General features: G+C 30.9%; 3 protein-coding genes across 3 annotated transcripts; all 3 read left to right on the top strand.

Moving 5' to 3' along the window:
* Nucleotides 1–1225: 1225 nt before the first annotated feature.
* LOC133780220 (B3 domain-containing transcription factor VRN1-like) lies at nucleotides 1226–3331 on the top strand. The gene is made up of 3 exons (XM_062220083.1): nucleotides 1226–1406; nucleotides 1745–2770; nucleotides 2855–3331. The coding sequence occupies exons 1-3, from the start codon at nucleotides 1293–1295 to the stop codon at nucleotides 3152–3154; spliced, it is 1440 nt and encodes a 479-aa protein (XP_062076067.1). The 5' UTR covers nucleotides 1226–1292; the 3' UTR covers nucleotides 3155–3331.
* A 3292-nt stretch (nucleotides 3332–6623) lies between these two features.
* Nucleotides 6624–9295, top strand: LOC133834290 (protein VASCULATURE COMPLEXITY AND CONNECTIVITY). The gene is made up of 3 exons (XM_062263857.1): nucleotides 6624–6959; nucleotides 8318–8520; nucleotides 8626–9295. Exons 1-3 carry the CDS (start codon nucleotides 6864–6866, stop codon nucleotides 8960–8962), a joined length of 636 nt encoding a protein of 211 aa, XP_062119841.1. The 5' UTR covers nucleotides 6624–6863; the 3' UTR covers nucleotides 8963–9295.
* Nucleotides 9296–10503: 1208 nt separating this feature from the next.
* LOC133834289 (cell division cycle 20.2, cofactor of APC complex-like) lies at nucleotides 10504–13442 on the top strand. The gene is made up of 5 exons (XM_062263856.1): nucleotides 10504–10925; nucleotides 11479–11748; nucleotides 11871–12140; nucleotides 12237–12818; nucleotides 12908–13442. Exons 1-5 carry the CDS (start codon nucleotides 10812–10814, stop codon nucleotides 13046–13048), a joined length of 1377 nt encoding a protein of 458 aa, XP_062119840.1. The 5' UTR covers nucleotides 10504–10811; the 3' UTR covers nucleotides 13049–13442.
* Nucleotides 13443–14940: the final 1498 nt, after the last annotated feature.

Here is a 14940-nt window from a genome sequence, read left to right as displayed (position 1 = left end):
TTATGGTAAAACCGCTAATCCACTAAAAATAACCGTCTCATGTTGCTTAGCTCGAATATATCTCCATAATAATAGAATCTCATTCACAAATCAAGTTATGCACCCAAATACACAAATTACCCTCAACGGGCCAAATTATCATCATACCCCTGTAATTGTAAATATGGACTCATATGCATGCATTTCACATCATATCATAATATAATCAACATATACATGCATTTAATCGATTAATAACATAATTAAGCAAGTATGGCCCTCCCGGCCTACTATTCATGCCGCTAAACTCATCGGAGAATTCGGGGCATTACACCAGCCGAAATGCTATGTTAATATTTTATAAATAAATGTATATTTATATTATTTTATTTATAAGATATAATATTTTTTTTTGGTATAAATTTTAATATTAGTGCTGGATACTAAAATTTTAGCATTTTAGTGCTAGTTTAATACAAAAATAGCATTTGTTATTGGACTTACTCTTAATTTGAAAATTTGGGTTTTTTTTTTATGTAATAATATTTTTGTTTTTATTGATAAAAAAATACTGTTTTTGTTTTAATGATATGTGGTGCAACCAAAAGTATTTAGACACAATTAATTTGAATTTGATAACTTTAGTACATATTGCGCATTTAAAATAATAAGATTATTGAATAAAAGGCTTATCAATTATAATATTATAGGTTTGAACATGAAGAAAAAAAATTAACGACCTTTGATTTCATGAGTCTAATAAATTAGCTAGTTAAAACATTTGCAATGTTATAATTTAAAACCAAAATGGTGTAATTATTATATATTAAATATTGAGTCAAAAAAAGCAAATTTCAATTATATAGTTATTAATTATGGAATATTAACAGTCAATATCAATATTTAATATATTTAACTGTTTTTTAGTTTAAAAAACTTAATTGAGTTGTAACTATATGATTATTGTTAGTCTAATTATTATACTTTTCAGTTTCAACGCTAAATAATAACTAGTTTTTTTTCTTCCAAATAATTATTGCTTGATTTTATATATAACAAAGAGTCAGATTCATCATTGCATTTTCATAAAATAGTTTATAATTTATAATAATAATAAATTGAATATAATAGCAGAGAAAAAAATTCAGCTATGACATGACAAGTTAAGATAACGTCTGAAACAAGTTTTGAAGACCAAACCCTATCTAAGCTAGCTTCTATACTTATTTTTTTCAAACCAAATAAAACACAGCTTCTTCAACAAAATTCTCTCTCTCTCTCTCTCTGATCTGAAAACTCTACTACTTTCTTCAATGGCGCCACCACCTGCATGCAGAAATCTGACACTGTTCTCGGCTTCTCCGGCACCACTCCGGCCACTTTTTGCCGTCGTAGTGAAAGAGGCTGTACTTGTAGAACATAAACTGGTATAAATCTCCCTTCCTTTTCTTTTTTGTTACAAGATATTATAATATCTGAGTTTTGTTAAGAAATATGTTCTGGTTTCTACTTTTTTATATTGTACGATCCATAAAAAATTTCTATTGATTTTTGGGATTTTGTTTTGGGTAATCTGCATGTACTTTTACTTGTTTAATGTCAGAACATAACTAATAATAATAATGTGTTGATCTGGTTTATTTTTTATTTATATATATATTTTCCAAAGAAAAATGAAATGCATGTCTGTGCAATAATTATTTGATTATTCAGTGGATTATTTTTTAAACTATCTAATATATATGGAGGCTTGATTAATGTTCAGAAAATCCCAACAAAATCTGGAATGATATTTGGTGAAGAACTTTTGGAATTGTGTGCTCTGAATGTGCCTAATAGCAACCGAGTATGGCAAGTAAGAATAGAAAAAAATGACAAGTCGATCTACATTTGTTTGGAAGATGGTGTAAATGACTTCATAAATCATTACTCCATTCACTCAAAATCAATTCTACAATTCACTTACCAAGGAAACTCTTCATTCTATGTTCGCATATGTGATGCTCTTGGTGCTGAAATTGATTATCCAATCGATCATGGTGACGATGATCACAATGATCATCATGATGATAAGCATGTGAACACTCCCATTGGACTTATTGATAATGGTAGTAGTCAAATTAAGCCTAGAAAAAGAGGCAGAAGAAGCAGACTACTTCTTACCAAGGATCATAGTAATGGCAGAGGGTTTTACTGGCACCAAACAAGGAATGTGAGCCGTATCAAGAAGGAGAAAGATGATGATGATGATGATGATGATGATGATGATGTTCATCTGAACGCTGCCACTGCCATTGGTGCCGAAATTGATTATCCACTTGATGATGTTGATGATCATAATAAGCATACTCCGATTGTAGTTAATGATAGTGGCAGTAGTCAAATTAAGCCTAGAAAAAGAGGCAGAAGAAGCAGAGTGATTCTTACCAAGGATCATAGTAATGGCAGAGGGTTTTACTGGCACCAAACAAGGAATGTGAGCCGTATCAAGAAGGAGAAAGATGACGATGATGATGTTCATCTGAACACTGCCATTGCTAGTCCAAAACCTAGAAAAAGGGGAAGAAGAATTGCAGCTTCCAAGGACAACAAAACAAGCCATGGAAGCCATGTCAAGATAGAGGAAAAGGAAGAAGAACACGAGATGATTATACCAAGAAGCTTCTCTTATATCAATGGAAGAAGACCAGTCATGTCCGAGGCATCAAAGAAGGCAGTTCGAGCTGCCCAAGAATCAAAACCACGCAACCCTTCTTTCTTGCTTCTCTTAAAATCAACTCGTTGTAATATGGTACAACCTTATACTTATTTATCATAATGATCATCATCATCATCATCATCATCATCACTCACATAACTCTTGTGTTTTGATCAGGATGTGCCTGCTGAATTCGTGAGAAAGTACATGAGATTTTCTTCTGACAAGATTGAGCTGCAGCCTGGCAATGAGAAAAATAATAAGTGGCCTGTTAGGTGCTATTATGCAGATAAAGATCGTTCTCTGGTGAAGAGACTTGGCAGTGGTTGGGGTTCGTTCTCATCGAGTCAGAAGTTGAAGAAGGGTGATATTTGTGTGTTTGAGATGATTCGGTGTGTCAATGGTGTCGTCTTCAGAGTTTGGATTTATCGTTCAGCTAATTTTGCAGTGAAAGACACATTCAACAAAGCCAAGTAACTAAAGTCATCATCATATGTTTTGTGTTTTAGTAATTTGTATCTTTGTGACTAAACTCATTTACTTGCTGCCCATGATGGCTTTTTCGGGAACAGTTTTAAAATATGTATGTATATGTGTGTGTGAACCTATGTTTGAATGGTTACTTTTGTTATGTTTATCTAAATTTGATGTTGATCTTGAGCTTAATACATCTAAGCTATATAAATTGTTAGTTATCTTGTATGTGAAGAAAATAGATGTTGATGGGCTTGGGCTTGGGCTTGGGCTTTTGTAGTTACATCTAAGCTGGGCCAGAGCTAGGAGGAAGTTACAAGATATGGCTTTTTTTTTTATTTGTTTTCATAAATATGACTTTTTAAAATTTTGTATAAACTATGGCTTTTTCTTAATTTAATCTAATTGTAATAAAGCCATATTTTAATGTTTAGAGACTTTTTTTTTTTTTTCATTTTTCCGAACATTAGTTTATTCATTTTTTTAGAGAGATAGTTTATAATTTTTTTATTTTATATATTCAATCCCTTCATATTTTATTTTCTCTTATTTTAATTTAGTACAGTAATATATGTAATCTTATTATTACATTATTTAATATTTTACACTAATAATATATGAATTTATAATTTTTAATATTCAATGGAGAAAAATGAAAGGAGTGGTCCCACCCTATTATTATAACTCTTAAATTGAATAAGTTAATTTATTATCCCGTATATAATTTTCAAATATAATAAATGGGATACCGGTTACAATAATAAATAAATTAATAAAAGGATACAAAATCTTAAGTTAAAATAGATTAATTTCCATCCTATACATCTTCCTTTCCTTCATCCTATGTTTGGCATGGAGGAAAGAAAAGTAGAAAAAGATAGTTAAAAAAATAAAATAATAAATTAGTGATTTATTATCATGTATATTGTAAAAAGTTTCCTTTCCATTTTTATTCTCATTTTTAGAAAGAAATCTAAAAATACCAATTTGGCCTACATATGTTTAACCCGAAACATCGATCAACACTTATGTTTTGTTAAATGACATTTGGATAATGTTCTTTATAAAATAGACCACAATAGTACCTTGAATTTGATTTCGGTCAAAATATTTTTCAATATGACCAAACAATCTTTGGATTTTTTTAATTAATTAAATAATTAAAAATAAATATCAAATTAAAAGTTATATAAATTGCTTTTAAAATTTAAAAAAATATATTTTAATTAATTAAAAAAATAAATATTAATTTTAAAAATAAAATTAAGAAATAAGTTTTTTTTTTAATAAAAACTAAAATAAAAATCTAAATAAGAACTTGTTCTTGAGTTCATGGTGAAATCCAAATTCAAAACCCATATTCAAAATCCTGATTAAAAAAAAATTAAAAGAAAATATGTTGTTGAGTTCATCTTTGAAACTAATATTGAAAATATATATTCAAAACTCATAATCAAAGCAAAACATGCTTTCGAGTTCATCACTAAAACCACATTCAAAACCCTTAATCAAATAGAAACATATTTTTTAGTTCATAATCTAGATTCCAGCATAATATAACACACTTTATCCAAATTTTAAGGCTTGGAAAATAGTAGAACCAAGAACAACAATGACAACTAATAAACCCAAAATATTCAAAATGATAATCTCATAACTAAAATATTTAAAATGATCACAACTAAAATATGAACATTGACAAAATTTCAAAATTCAGAACTTATATTTTTACATTAACCCAAACTAAGTTGAAAAAACTTCTAATCTATCAAGAGCAGCAAAAATAATTCCAGATATTGCCTGCCTGAGTTCCAGGCCATGAGCCTAGATCCAAACCAGATCTAAAATATGGTTTTTTAATGAATTTTTATAGGGTTTATATTTTTTTGGACCCTGTGTTTTTTACCATTACCTGTGTGAACCCTGTGTTTTGATAAATTATTTTTTAGACCCTATGTTTTATAAAATAGTTAAAATAGAACCCTAAACTCAATCTTAATGAAGAAAAAATTGAATATAACAACACTGTTTTTAAGCAGAATGATTTTATTTTTATTCTAAATTGTTAGTTTGGTAAATTATTTGTGATTTTAGTTGAGAAAACATTAACCAAAATCGGGTTTAGGGTTCTATTTTAACTATTTTACAAAATATAGGGTCCAAAAAGTAATTTGTCAAAAATACAAGGTCCAAACAGATAATGAGAAAAAATACAGGGTCCAAAAATATATAAATTTTTTTTATATGTATATCAATTTTTTTATTAATTTTTAAATTTAATAATTATTTACTTTGTATAATTTAATTTATTAATTAAAAAAATTCAAAAATATTCTGGTCATATTGAAAAATAAATCAAATTCAAAATATTATTTTAATCTACTTTACAAATACACAAAGCCAAAAATATTATTTAATGAGGTTGGATACAGTACTCAAACAAAATACAAAATTAAACTAGGATTTTCCCATTTAGAAAAACACAAATTTGTAGGTCCTACATTTTTTCTCTTTGCCCACTTTTATCTCTAACCACAAAAATATTTACTTTTTTTATTCTCTTCTCCAAATTTGTTTTTTTCTAAATTCTTTTCTCCTATAACAAACAAACAGCTTAATTTATCATAAAATAATAATATAATATTAAATAACTTGTACTGTCAGTCAAAAGTGAGGAAAAAGAGAACAAAATTAAAAAAACTTTAAACTTTGACCAAAGGATTTTCCCAAATACATATGTTTGCATGCGCATCTATCTCTATCTAGAATGGTTTTTAACAATTATCTAATATATTGATTAAAAAATTTAGAACAAAAAAATCGTAACAAAAACCCTTAAACAAAATTAAAAATACTATTATCCTCAAAATTAAATAGTTTTATTAGGGATAAGTATCACAAGTCATTTTCATTTGAATTGAGAGTTTAACTTGCAAGTATAGCTTTCCTTGATTATTGATTATTTTTCAATTGAAGTTAACTTATAAATATATATAGGTTTATATTTTTTTTCCTGTAATTATTTGTTTGAAATTTATGTTTTGATAAATAATTTTTTACATTTTTTATTTTATAAAATGATTTAAATAGAATTCTAAACTCAATTTTTATCAAAATTTTTTGAGTTAAAATTACAAATAATTCAACAAACTAACAATTTAAAATAAAAATAAAATTATTTTACCTAATAATTATATTCTTATACTTAATTGTTTCTTCATCAAAATTGAATTTATGATTTTATTTGAACTATTTTATAAATAACCATATTTAAAAGCGAATTTTTCAAAATACGATACAAATAAGAGGATCTAAAATCCTATAAACCCTCTATATATATATATATATACTAACATTATATTTATTTTTGAATTAAGTCTTAATCATGTTAGGTGTATATACATAAACATATTATCTTCTCTTTCATTCTAAACATGAGTCACTACACTATAAAACATGGCAGATCACCATTGCAGCAAATAATTACAAAAAGAAAATAGAAAACAAAATTAATCAGAGCAAAACAAAACTCACCACTCACCGCCACACAGTATCTCACCAACTTTACACTTCCTCAAACCAAAAAAAAAAAGGAGAGAGAGAGAGAGAGAGAGAGAGAGAGAGAGAGAGTTATCTTCTTCGCTTTTAGCTTTAGGTAGTCACGGAGAGAGATAACTTAGCTCAGAAGAGAGAGAGAGTTAGAGAGAGAGAGATGGAGAGAAGGGTTTTGGTGGTGAGTTGTGTGGTGGGAGTTCTGGGGCTATTATCAGCCGCTACAGGATTTGGAGCTGAGGGTACCAGGATTAAGGTAAATCTTTTGTTTAGATCTTTTTTTTTTTTTTCTGATATGGGTTTTGATTTGATTTTGTTTTTATTTAATCCTGTTCTTCTTCTTCTTTGTTTGGATTCTGGGTAAACGATGAAAACAGCTAAGATGATATATTTTCGATGATTTTCATGTTTTTTTGTCTGTTCAAGCTGACATTTTTTTTCAGTGATTTACAATAAATAAAAACATGTACTTTTTGTATTCTTTGAAAAAAATTTGGCTGATGATTTTTTTCTTTTCTCTGTGGTTGAAATTTTGGATTTTTAGCAAGATTTATGACATACACTGAAACTCACATATAATAGGTGTAAGGGTATTTATATTTATTTGAAAGAAAGACTTTTTACTTGAGTTTTAATCTTTATTGACTTCTTCCAAATTAGGTGTTGGGACACAAAATCTATTTGTTTATCTTTATTTAGTTTCAATCTCTTGGGTTAACTTGACCTTGATGGTTGACCTTTTTGTAATCTATAATGATTGTTTTCCTTGCTACTAGAATACAGAACAACCCTATTGGTCCATTCAATTAGTCTGTTATGCTGTTAATTTTGGTCAATTTTGTAGTGTTATGATCCAACCAATTTATTGCTTGAAATATTAGAAAGTTCTTGTTAGGTAGTACTAGTATAAATCTTTTCTTACCAACTTTTTAGTGTTCATGTAATAAACCTTTCCTGGGATTAGATTGGTTTGATCTATCTAGTAATTACAAATCAAATGAGCTCAAAAACATAACAAGAAGGAAGAAAGGGAACAAGAACACAATACATGTTTTCCTAGTAGAAACCTTAATGTTCTCTCAGCACTCTTGAAAACCAGAGTATTCGAACTCAGATACAGGTGTTTCTACTGATAAAATGATATCATTTCAATCACAAAGTGTATCTTTTTCTTACTAAGTTAGTTATAATCACAAGGTTGCTTTCTTAACTTTTGTTACTAACATAACTTGACAGTCACATATCAACACTTTCTTTCACTAGTAATATTACCCTTGTTGTTGCTTTTTGATAAAATTTAAAATGTGTATCATGTGGTGTTTCTTTCCTCAGTACATGTCTGCAACTATTGCGAATTCGGTAGATCTTTCATGTCTTTCCTTTTTGGGGATTTTGAAATGCAGCGATTGAGCTTTTCCTCGCCTTTCTTTTCTTTCCTTTCGCCTTGCTTAGGACCTGGCCTTTTCAACAAGTGCCTACTTTGTTCTTCATAGATTGCTTTTATATTTCTGTGTTATTATTACTGGTTTTTTTTACTTACAGTCGTCCTCGTCAATCCTTATATTGAAACTTATTCTAAAAACCTTTTAATTTATTGTTTATTGAGTCATACAGGGTTCTCAAGTTCAGTTCATCTCTAATACTCAATGTGCATATCCCCGGAGTCCAGCAATGGCTCTCGGCTTAACTGCAGCCGCAGCCCTAATGATAGCTCAAGTGATTATAAATGGTTCAACAGGGTGTATTTGCTGCAAAAGGACCACCCAACCTCTCAACTCTAATTGGAAAATAGCACTTGTGTGCTTTGTTGTTTCCTGGTAATTCATAGCTACTTCGAGACATCAAATACAAAATATCCTACGAAAAACTACGCTTTGTTTGGTTTCTTTTCTCCTAACATTGGCTTGTAATTTTATATCCAGGTTCACATTCGTAATAGCATTTCTTTTGCTGCTCACCGGCGCTGCTCTCAACGATCAACATGGCTTAGAGAGCATGTACTTTGGCAACTATTATTGTTATGTAGTTAAACCCGGAGTGTTTGCTGGTGGTGCCGTTCTGTCTCTTGTGAGCGTGACACTCGCGATCCTCTATTATCTGACCTTCAATTCAGCGAAAAGTGGTACCAATTCGTGGGGCATTTCGGCTCCTAATCAAGGGCCAAGTATAGCTATGGGACAGCCTCAGTTTCCACCACAGAACCCTCAGGACCCAGTTTTTGTACATGAAGACACGTACATGAGAAGACAGTTCACCTAAACTGATTCCTCACTAGTTTGCCTCCGAAATGCCTCTCTCAGTGATCGCAGACCGACACCGCGCTCTGATCGTATTTTGGTATAAAATATCTTCTTCAGCCATATTGGTTTGGATTTCTTGATTAGCATTTTGGTTTTGAAATGACCCTTTTGTTTATAAGTAAAGTTAGTCACTAATGTATATTTATTTATCTTAAACATAATGGGGTTTTCTTCTATATGAACTGGGTTAGTGATAGTTTCACCATATACGAACTCTGTCACATATCATTGTTGATTATCCAGAGATTATTAATTTATTATTTTATCATCTATAAATTCTCTGTTCTTTTCATCAAGGCCAAGCCAAGTCACTATCAAAGATTTAGTAGAATTGACAAGAACGACATGATAAACCGAGTTTATGCATGTATTTTTTATGTCGTTTGAGTTGATTGTTCTAACCAAACTTAATTTCTTGTCGTTTTTATATTCTGTGTTGTGTGGTACTTTTCTATTCGACGGCAAACTATAAAGAAAGCGTAAAGTGTCCTTTTGAGAAAGGTGAAAATGACATACATTAATTAATTGAAGAATCATATATATATATATATATATTTCTCTAAAATAAAACTTTTTTTTTTGAGATTATCAAAAACTTTTTTACTTTTTTTCTTGAGAATCAAAAGAAATTATTATTATAAGGAAATATTATAATCAATTTTAGAATAATATAGAGTAATTGGTTATGTTTGGGTCTATTTTCGATAATTTTTTGCAAAATAACATTTGTCTAAAATTTTGACTAGTTGTTTAGATTTTTTGAACTGTTGAAGGTTATTTTGTACAAAAATTATTAAAATTAGGTCGAGTACAAAATGATTTAAAAAAATAGACTATTTTGCCAAAGACCAAAAAATATATTGAACACTTTTTTATTAGATAAAAAAGCCACATAGGTATATTCCTAAAAAACGACCATGGATGTCATTTGTATTTTATGTCGTTTATATGGGTATTGTGTCGTTTTTCAAGAAATGATTAACCGAAAACATTTTCTTTTGGTAGCAAAAAACGACACACTTTTTCATTTTTTGATAATCAGAAAGAAATTCTTCTAAAACAGAAGAATCAAAAGAAATAATATTGTTATCAATTTTAGTCTAATATATTGAGATCTTTTCCTTTTGATGACAAAGCCACATATCAAAAGTTGTCGTTTTAATTAAAAAATGAAGAAAAACGACATATATTAATCAACTACAGAATCATATATTTTCTCTTAAAAAAGAAACATACATTAATTCATGATTTTTTTTTGAACCAAAAGAAATTCCCCTAAAAAAAATCAAAAGAAATTATTACAAAACAATAATTTAGGAAAGAAATCCACCGGCGGAGTTCTTTACGGCGATATGATTTTACTAAATTAACCCAGGTAGGGCACGAGCACAGTGAAAGCATTGCAAGGGTATTTTGGGAACATAAAATGCAACGGCTCTTTTTTCAAATGTAGCCGTTGCAGGCTTTGTAAAATCCTCCGGTGTCGTGTTCTACAGGTGAAAAACTCGTTTCTTGCCATCTTAAAACCCTAATCATGTCAAAACTCAATCAATATATAAACCCGCTACTCCTCTTGTACAGATCAACTCAATCTCTCTCTATCTCTCTCTAGCTCTCTCTCTCTTGCTCACGAACAACGCTCTGTGATCAACAACGCTCGTTTTTGATACTCATAATATTGTTTTTGATTTTCTTATACTAATCCCTGTATTGTAGGCTTGAGGTTCTTTTTTTTTTTTTTTTATAGTTTGAATTCGATTTTATTGTTATTATTTTTTGCATATATATATATATATTTTTGTGAAGTAATGGATGCAGGTTCTGTGAATTCTTCTTCTTCTTCTTCTTCTTCAATGTTGAAAACACAGTCTCGTTGCCCTCTTCAAGAACAGTTTCTTCAGAGAAAGAGTTCTCGGGAAAATGTAAGCATATAATTTTGTGATCTTTACTGGGTTTTTAGAATAATTTGAAATCGCTATAAGGGTTGATTCTATTTGACTGTTGTAATTTAGGGTTTTTAGTCTTGTTCTAAAAAATTAGGGCTAAATTATTTGTATGTCAGATTGAGGACTTTGTTTTGTTTCTCTTTACATTTGGGAGTGAAGCTATATATTTAATAAGATTGATCGTTGAATAAGAATCTTGAATAGCATTCTGGGAATTTTCTCTACTTTTAGTATCGGGCACTTGATTTAGGAGCTTCATTTATATATTTGATAAGATTGATTCTTGAATAAGAATCTTGAACAGCATCTTGGGAATTTTTTCATTTCATTTCATTTTTGATATTGTGATCTTTGAAATCATTTTGAAGGTTATAATTTGGGGGTTCTTGCTTTTTAGGGAGCTTCATTGATTTGGGGGTTCTAATTTGAAGGTTATAATTTGGGGGTTCTTGCTTTGAGGGAGCTTCATTGATCTTTGGTTTATTTTCTTGCTGCCGTTTGTTAATTGGGTTATATTTGTGATTATCAGCTGGACAGATTCATACCCAATCGATCTGCAATGGATTTCGATTATGCCCACTACATGCTGACTGAAGGAAGAAAAGGTAAGGAAAACCCGGTAAGTTCATCTCCATCAAGAGAGGCCTACAGGAAGCATCTAGCAGAAACCTTCAACATGAACAGGAGTCGGATCTTAGCTTTCAAGAACAAGCCTCCTGCCCCAGTTGAGACATTCCCTCGTGAGTTTGCTTCGGCACCTGTGGAAAAAGCAGTAAAATCCCGGCGTTACATTCCTCAGGTGGGTTCCTATTTCCAATTTGATCTTATTTTGATGTTAAGTTTTGCATTTGAGCAAGCCATATATAATGCATATGCAAATAGAGAGTTAATGCTTACTCTAATCTAATTTGGTTGTGTCAGTCTTCCGAGCGGACATTGGATGCTCCTGATCTTGTAGATGATTACTACTTGAATCTCTTGGATTGGGGGAACGCAAATGTTCTAGCAATAGCTCTAGGAAACACAGTATATCTGTGGGACGCTACAGAAGGCTCTACTTCGGAACTTGTTACTGTTGATGATGAAAGTGGTCCTGTTACAAGCGTTAGCTGGGCTCCAGATGGAAGGCACATTGCCATTGGTATGAACAATTCCGAAGTACAGTTATGGGATTCAGCTTCTAACAAACAGGTACATCATTTCAAACTCCTTTTTTTTTGTATCTAATATTCAATTTGATTTGATAATAGAATTTCTGCTGACAATTGTGCTTGTATTGTTTTTCAGCTGAGAACTCTTAAAGGTGGACACAGAGCTCGTGTAGGCTCACTAGCATGGAACAGTCACATTTTAACAACAGGTGGAATGGATGGTCGGATTATCAACAACGACGTAAGAATTCGATCACACATTGTTGAAACCTACAGAGGACATGAACAAGAGGTTTGCGGGCTTAAATGGTCAGCATCAGGGCAGCAACTAGCAAGTGGTGGGAATGATAACCTCCTCCACATATGGGACAGATCAACTGCTTCTTCAAATTCAGCAACTCAGTGGCTTCACAGGCTTGAGGACCATACATCTGCAGTTAAAGCCCTTGCTTGGTGTCCATTCCAGAGCAACTTGCTGGCGACCGGTGGAGGTGGCAGCGATCGTACCATTAAGTTCTGGAACACACACACTGGTGCTTGCCTCAACTCAGTTGACACTGGCTCTCAGGTTTGTGCTTTGCTGTGGAACAAGAATGAGCGAGAGCTGCTTAGCTCCCATGGGTTTACTCAGAATCAGCTCACTCTTTGGAAGTACCCTTCAATGGTTAAGATGGCAGAGCTTACTGGCCATACCTCTAGAGTTCTTTATATGGCCCAGGTAATTAATTATTACATGATTCTTACACTATTTTCTTTTACTTTGTAAGTAAAAAAGGTTCTAAACTCAATCGTTATATGTATTTTCAGAGCCCAGATGGTTGCACAGTAGCTTCAGCAGCTGGAGATGAAACACTTAGGTTTTGGAATGTTTTTGGGGTCCCAGAGGTGGCTAAACCTGCTCCAAAAGCCAACGCAGAGCCTTTTGCTCATTTGAATCGCATTCGGTGAGGAGTTGATGGTAGCATGAACCAGAAGAGTTGCAGGAGCATGATGATAAGCATGAACCAGAAGAAAGAAGATGATCCATTTTAACAATTCGACTTGTTTTCAGCATTGTAGGATGAATCAGAAGAGTGCATAAGCCAGAAGTTTGATAGCATAAACCAATTGACGAGGAATTTGATGATAGCATAAACCAGAAGAGTTGCTCATTAGAGTCGCATTTGATGATGAGCAAACCAGAAGAAGGTGTTCCCTTTGAACAATTTGATGTGTTTTCAGCATAGTGTATATTTCTTTGAATAATACAATTCAATGTGTATTCTTATCCATATACATAAAAGAACAACAGTTTGTTGTATTTCAGCTTCTATACCAATTTGTATTCATCAATTCTTTGCTATTTTCTGAAATTTCATTATCTTCTTGGTTTAAGTTCAAACAATTTGACCCACTAATCCCGAAACAAGAGTAGACTGAATTTAGACCAAGATAGTAGTACTGTGTGTCGACTGAATTTGCAGTGTGAAGATGGTGTTTACAGAATGAGAATCAGAGGAGATTCCATTTTTTGGGGCTTTTGGGGAGTGTTATTGGTTTCTTGTCATGCAGATTTTGCTTAGTTTTTAAACTATTATGATAATTTAGTTCTTGTTAATATTGGTAAAAGTTTTTAGAGCGAGTGTTTTATCAAATTTGAGATAATGAAATTGTATTCATAAAATATTTGTCTGCTCTGCTATTATAATATGATCTTTGTGATAATTTAGATTCATATGTTCATATCTTCCAAATCTCCAAAGAAAATAAATACTGTGTTCAATGCCATGACTTGAGAAGTAATTTTTAAGGAGTTACACCAACTGAGTTGTTCACAACATGATAAATTTGGTTGTACTATTTAACATAAACAAACAGAGTACTCTGCCCTCAAACTAAATGAATTTAATAACTCAAATCAATTATTAGGATATACTTTTTTATATGGATATTATATAATATTATTTGTAAGGGAAGATATGCAATAATATCAGTTATATATACATATAAAACTAATGTATAGTCATTGACCATCTTTACTTAAATTTAAATCTCTGTTTTTTATAAGATTTCTATCTATTCACCTAACCCAACTGATGTTTACTGAGAAGTTGTTTCGCATAATCAATCGAGGACAAAATAAAATATTATGATAGTTATTTAGTTTTAAATTTAAAGGTACGTGAATACTAACAAAGAAAAATAATTTATATAACAAAAAAATCATTTAAAAGGATTGAAAAAAAGTGTCGCGTATATTAAGCCTCTAAATTTAAATATACGAGGGAATGTTTGTTTTGAGTAATTGAGTGTCTTGGATGAAAGCAAAATTAAAATTTTGTGTACAAAAAAGTTCACTTTATTCTTAAATTACATGTGGGGCTCACACAAATTATTAACTTTAGCCTCTTAAATTTTGAACTAAATATAAAAAGAGATTTAAATTCTCATTCCCACCATTATTTTACCACATATCAAACACCCCCTAATAATTCTCTACTCAGTTTTGGCTGCATTTTACTTATAATTAGCCTAGTTTATTTGTGCACCTTTACAGATTAGATTATTTCAAGTTTGGGCGTGTTGATCCATACTTTTCTTCAAATTTTGTTTTGTTTTATTTTTTTCCATACTTAAATAATATCACAAAATTTGCCAGTCTAGCTATCGTGCCTAGATATGTAAATGAAGGCCGACTTGGCTCGATTTATATTTTCGTGCCTAGACCTGTAAATGTAGGCTAGCCAGACTCAACCCATATGCAATCATACCTTAAATAAAAAAAATCCGCATTTTTTTTAAATATATAAATATTTATATATGTATATCTCTGTAAGATTGAGGATAAAATAATAAATAGC

The sequence above is a fragment of the Humulus lupulus genome, chromosome 5 (assembly GCF_963169125.1).
Source record: "Humulus lupulus chromosome 5, drHumLupu1.1, whole genome shotgun sequence".
In the NCBI taxonomy this organism is placed as follows: Eukaryota; Viridiplantae; Streptophyta; class Magnoliopsida; order Rosales; family Cannabaceae; genus Humulus; species Humulus lupulus.
This window is presented reverse-complemented; position numbering and strand designations above follow the sequence as displayed.

Excerpts from the sequence above, each read along its gene's own strand:
- LOC133780220 (XM_062220083.1), top strand. The coding sequence starts at position 1,293 with ATGGCGCCACCACCTGCATGCAGAAATCTGACACTGTTCTCGGCTTCT. Across the intron at positions 1,407-1,744 it reads TACTTGTAGAACATAAACTG|AAAATCCCAACAAAATCTGG; the intron begins GTATAAATCTCC and ends ATTAATGTTCAG. Across the intron at positions 2,771-2,854 it reads AATCAACTCGTTGTAATATG|GATGTGCCTGCTGAATTCGT; the intron begins GTACAACCTTAT and ends TGTTTTGATCAG.
- LOC133834290 (XM_062263857.1), top strand. The coding sequence starts at position 6,864 with ATGGAGAGAAGGGTTTTGGTGGTGAGTTGTGTGGTGGGAGTTCTGGGG. Across the intron at positions 6,960-8,317 it reads CTGAGGGTACCAGGATTAAG|GGTTCTCAAGTTCAGTTCAT; the intron begins GTAAATCTTTTG and ends TGAGTCATACAG. Across the intron at positions 8,521-8,625 it reads GTGTGCTTTGTTGTTTCCTG|GTTCACATTCGTAATAGCAT; the intron begins GTAATTCATAGC and ends TTTTATATCCAG.
- LOC133834289 (XM_062263856.1), top strand. The coding sequence starts at position 10,812 with ATGGATGCAGGTTCTGTGAATTCTTCTTCTTCTTCTTCTTCTTCAATG. Across the intron at positions 12,141-12,236 it reads ATTCAGCTTCTAACAAACAG|CTGAGAACTCTTAAAGGTGG; the intron begins GTACATCATTTC and ends ATTGTTTTTCAG. Across the intron at positions 12,819-12,907 it reads GAGTTCTTTATATGGCCCAG|AGCCCAGATGGTTGCACAGT; the intron begins GTAATTAATTAT and ends ATGTATTTTCAG.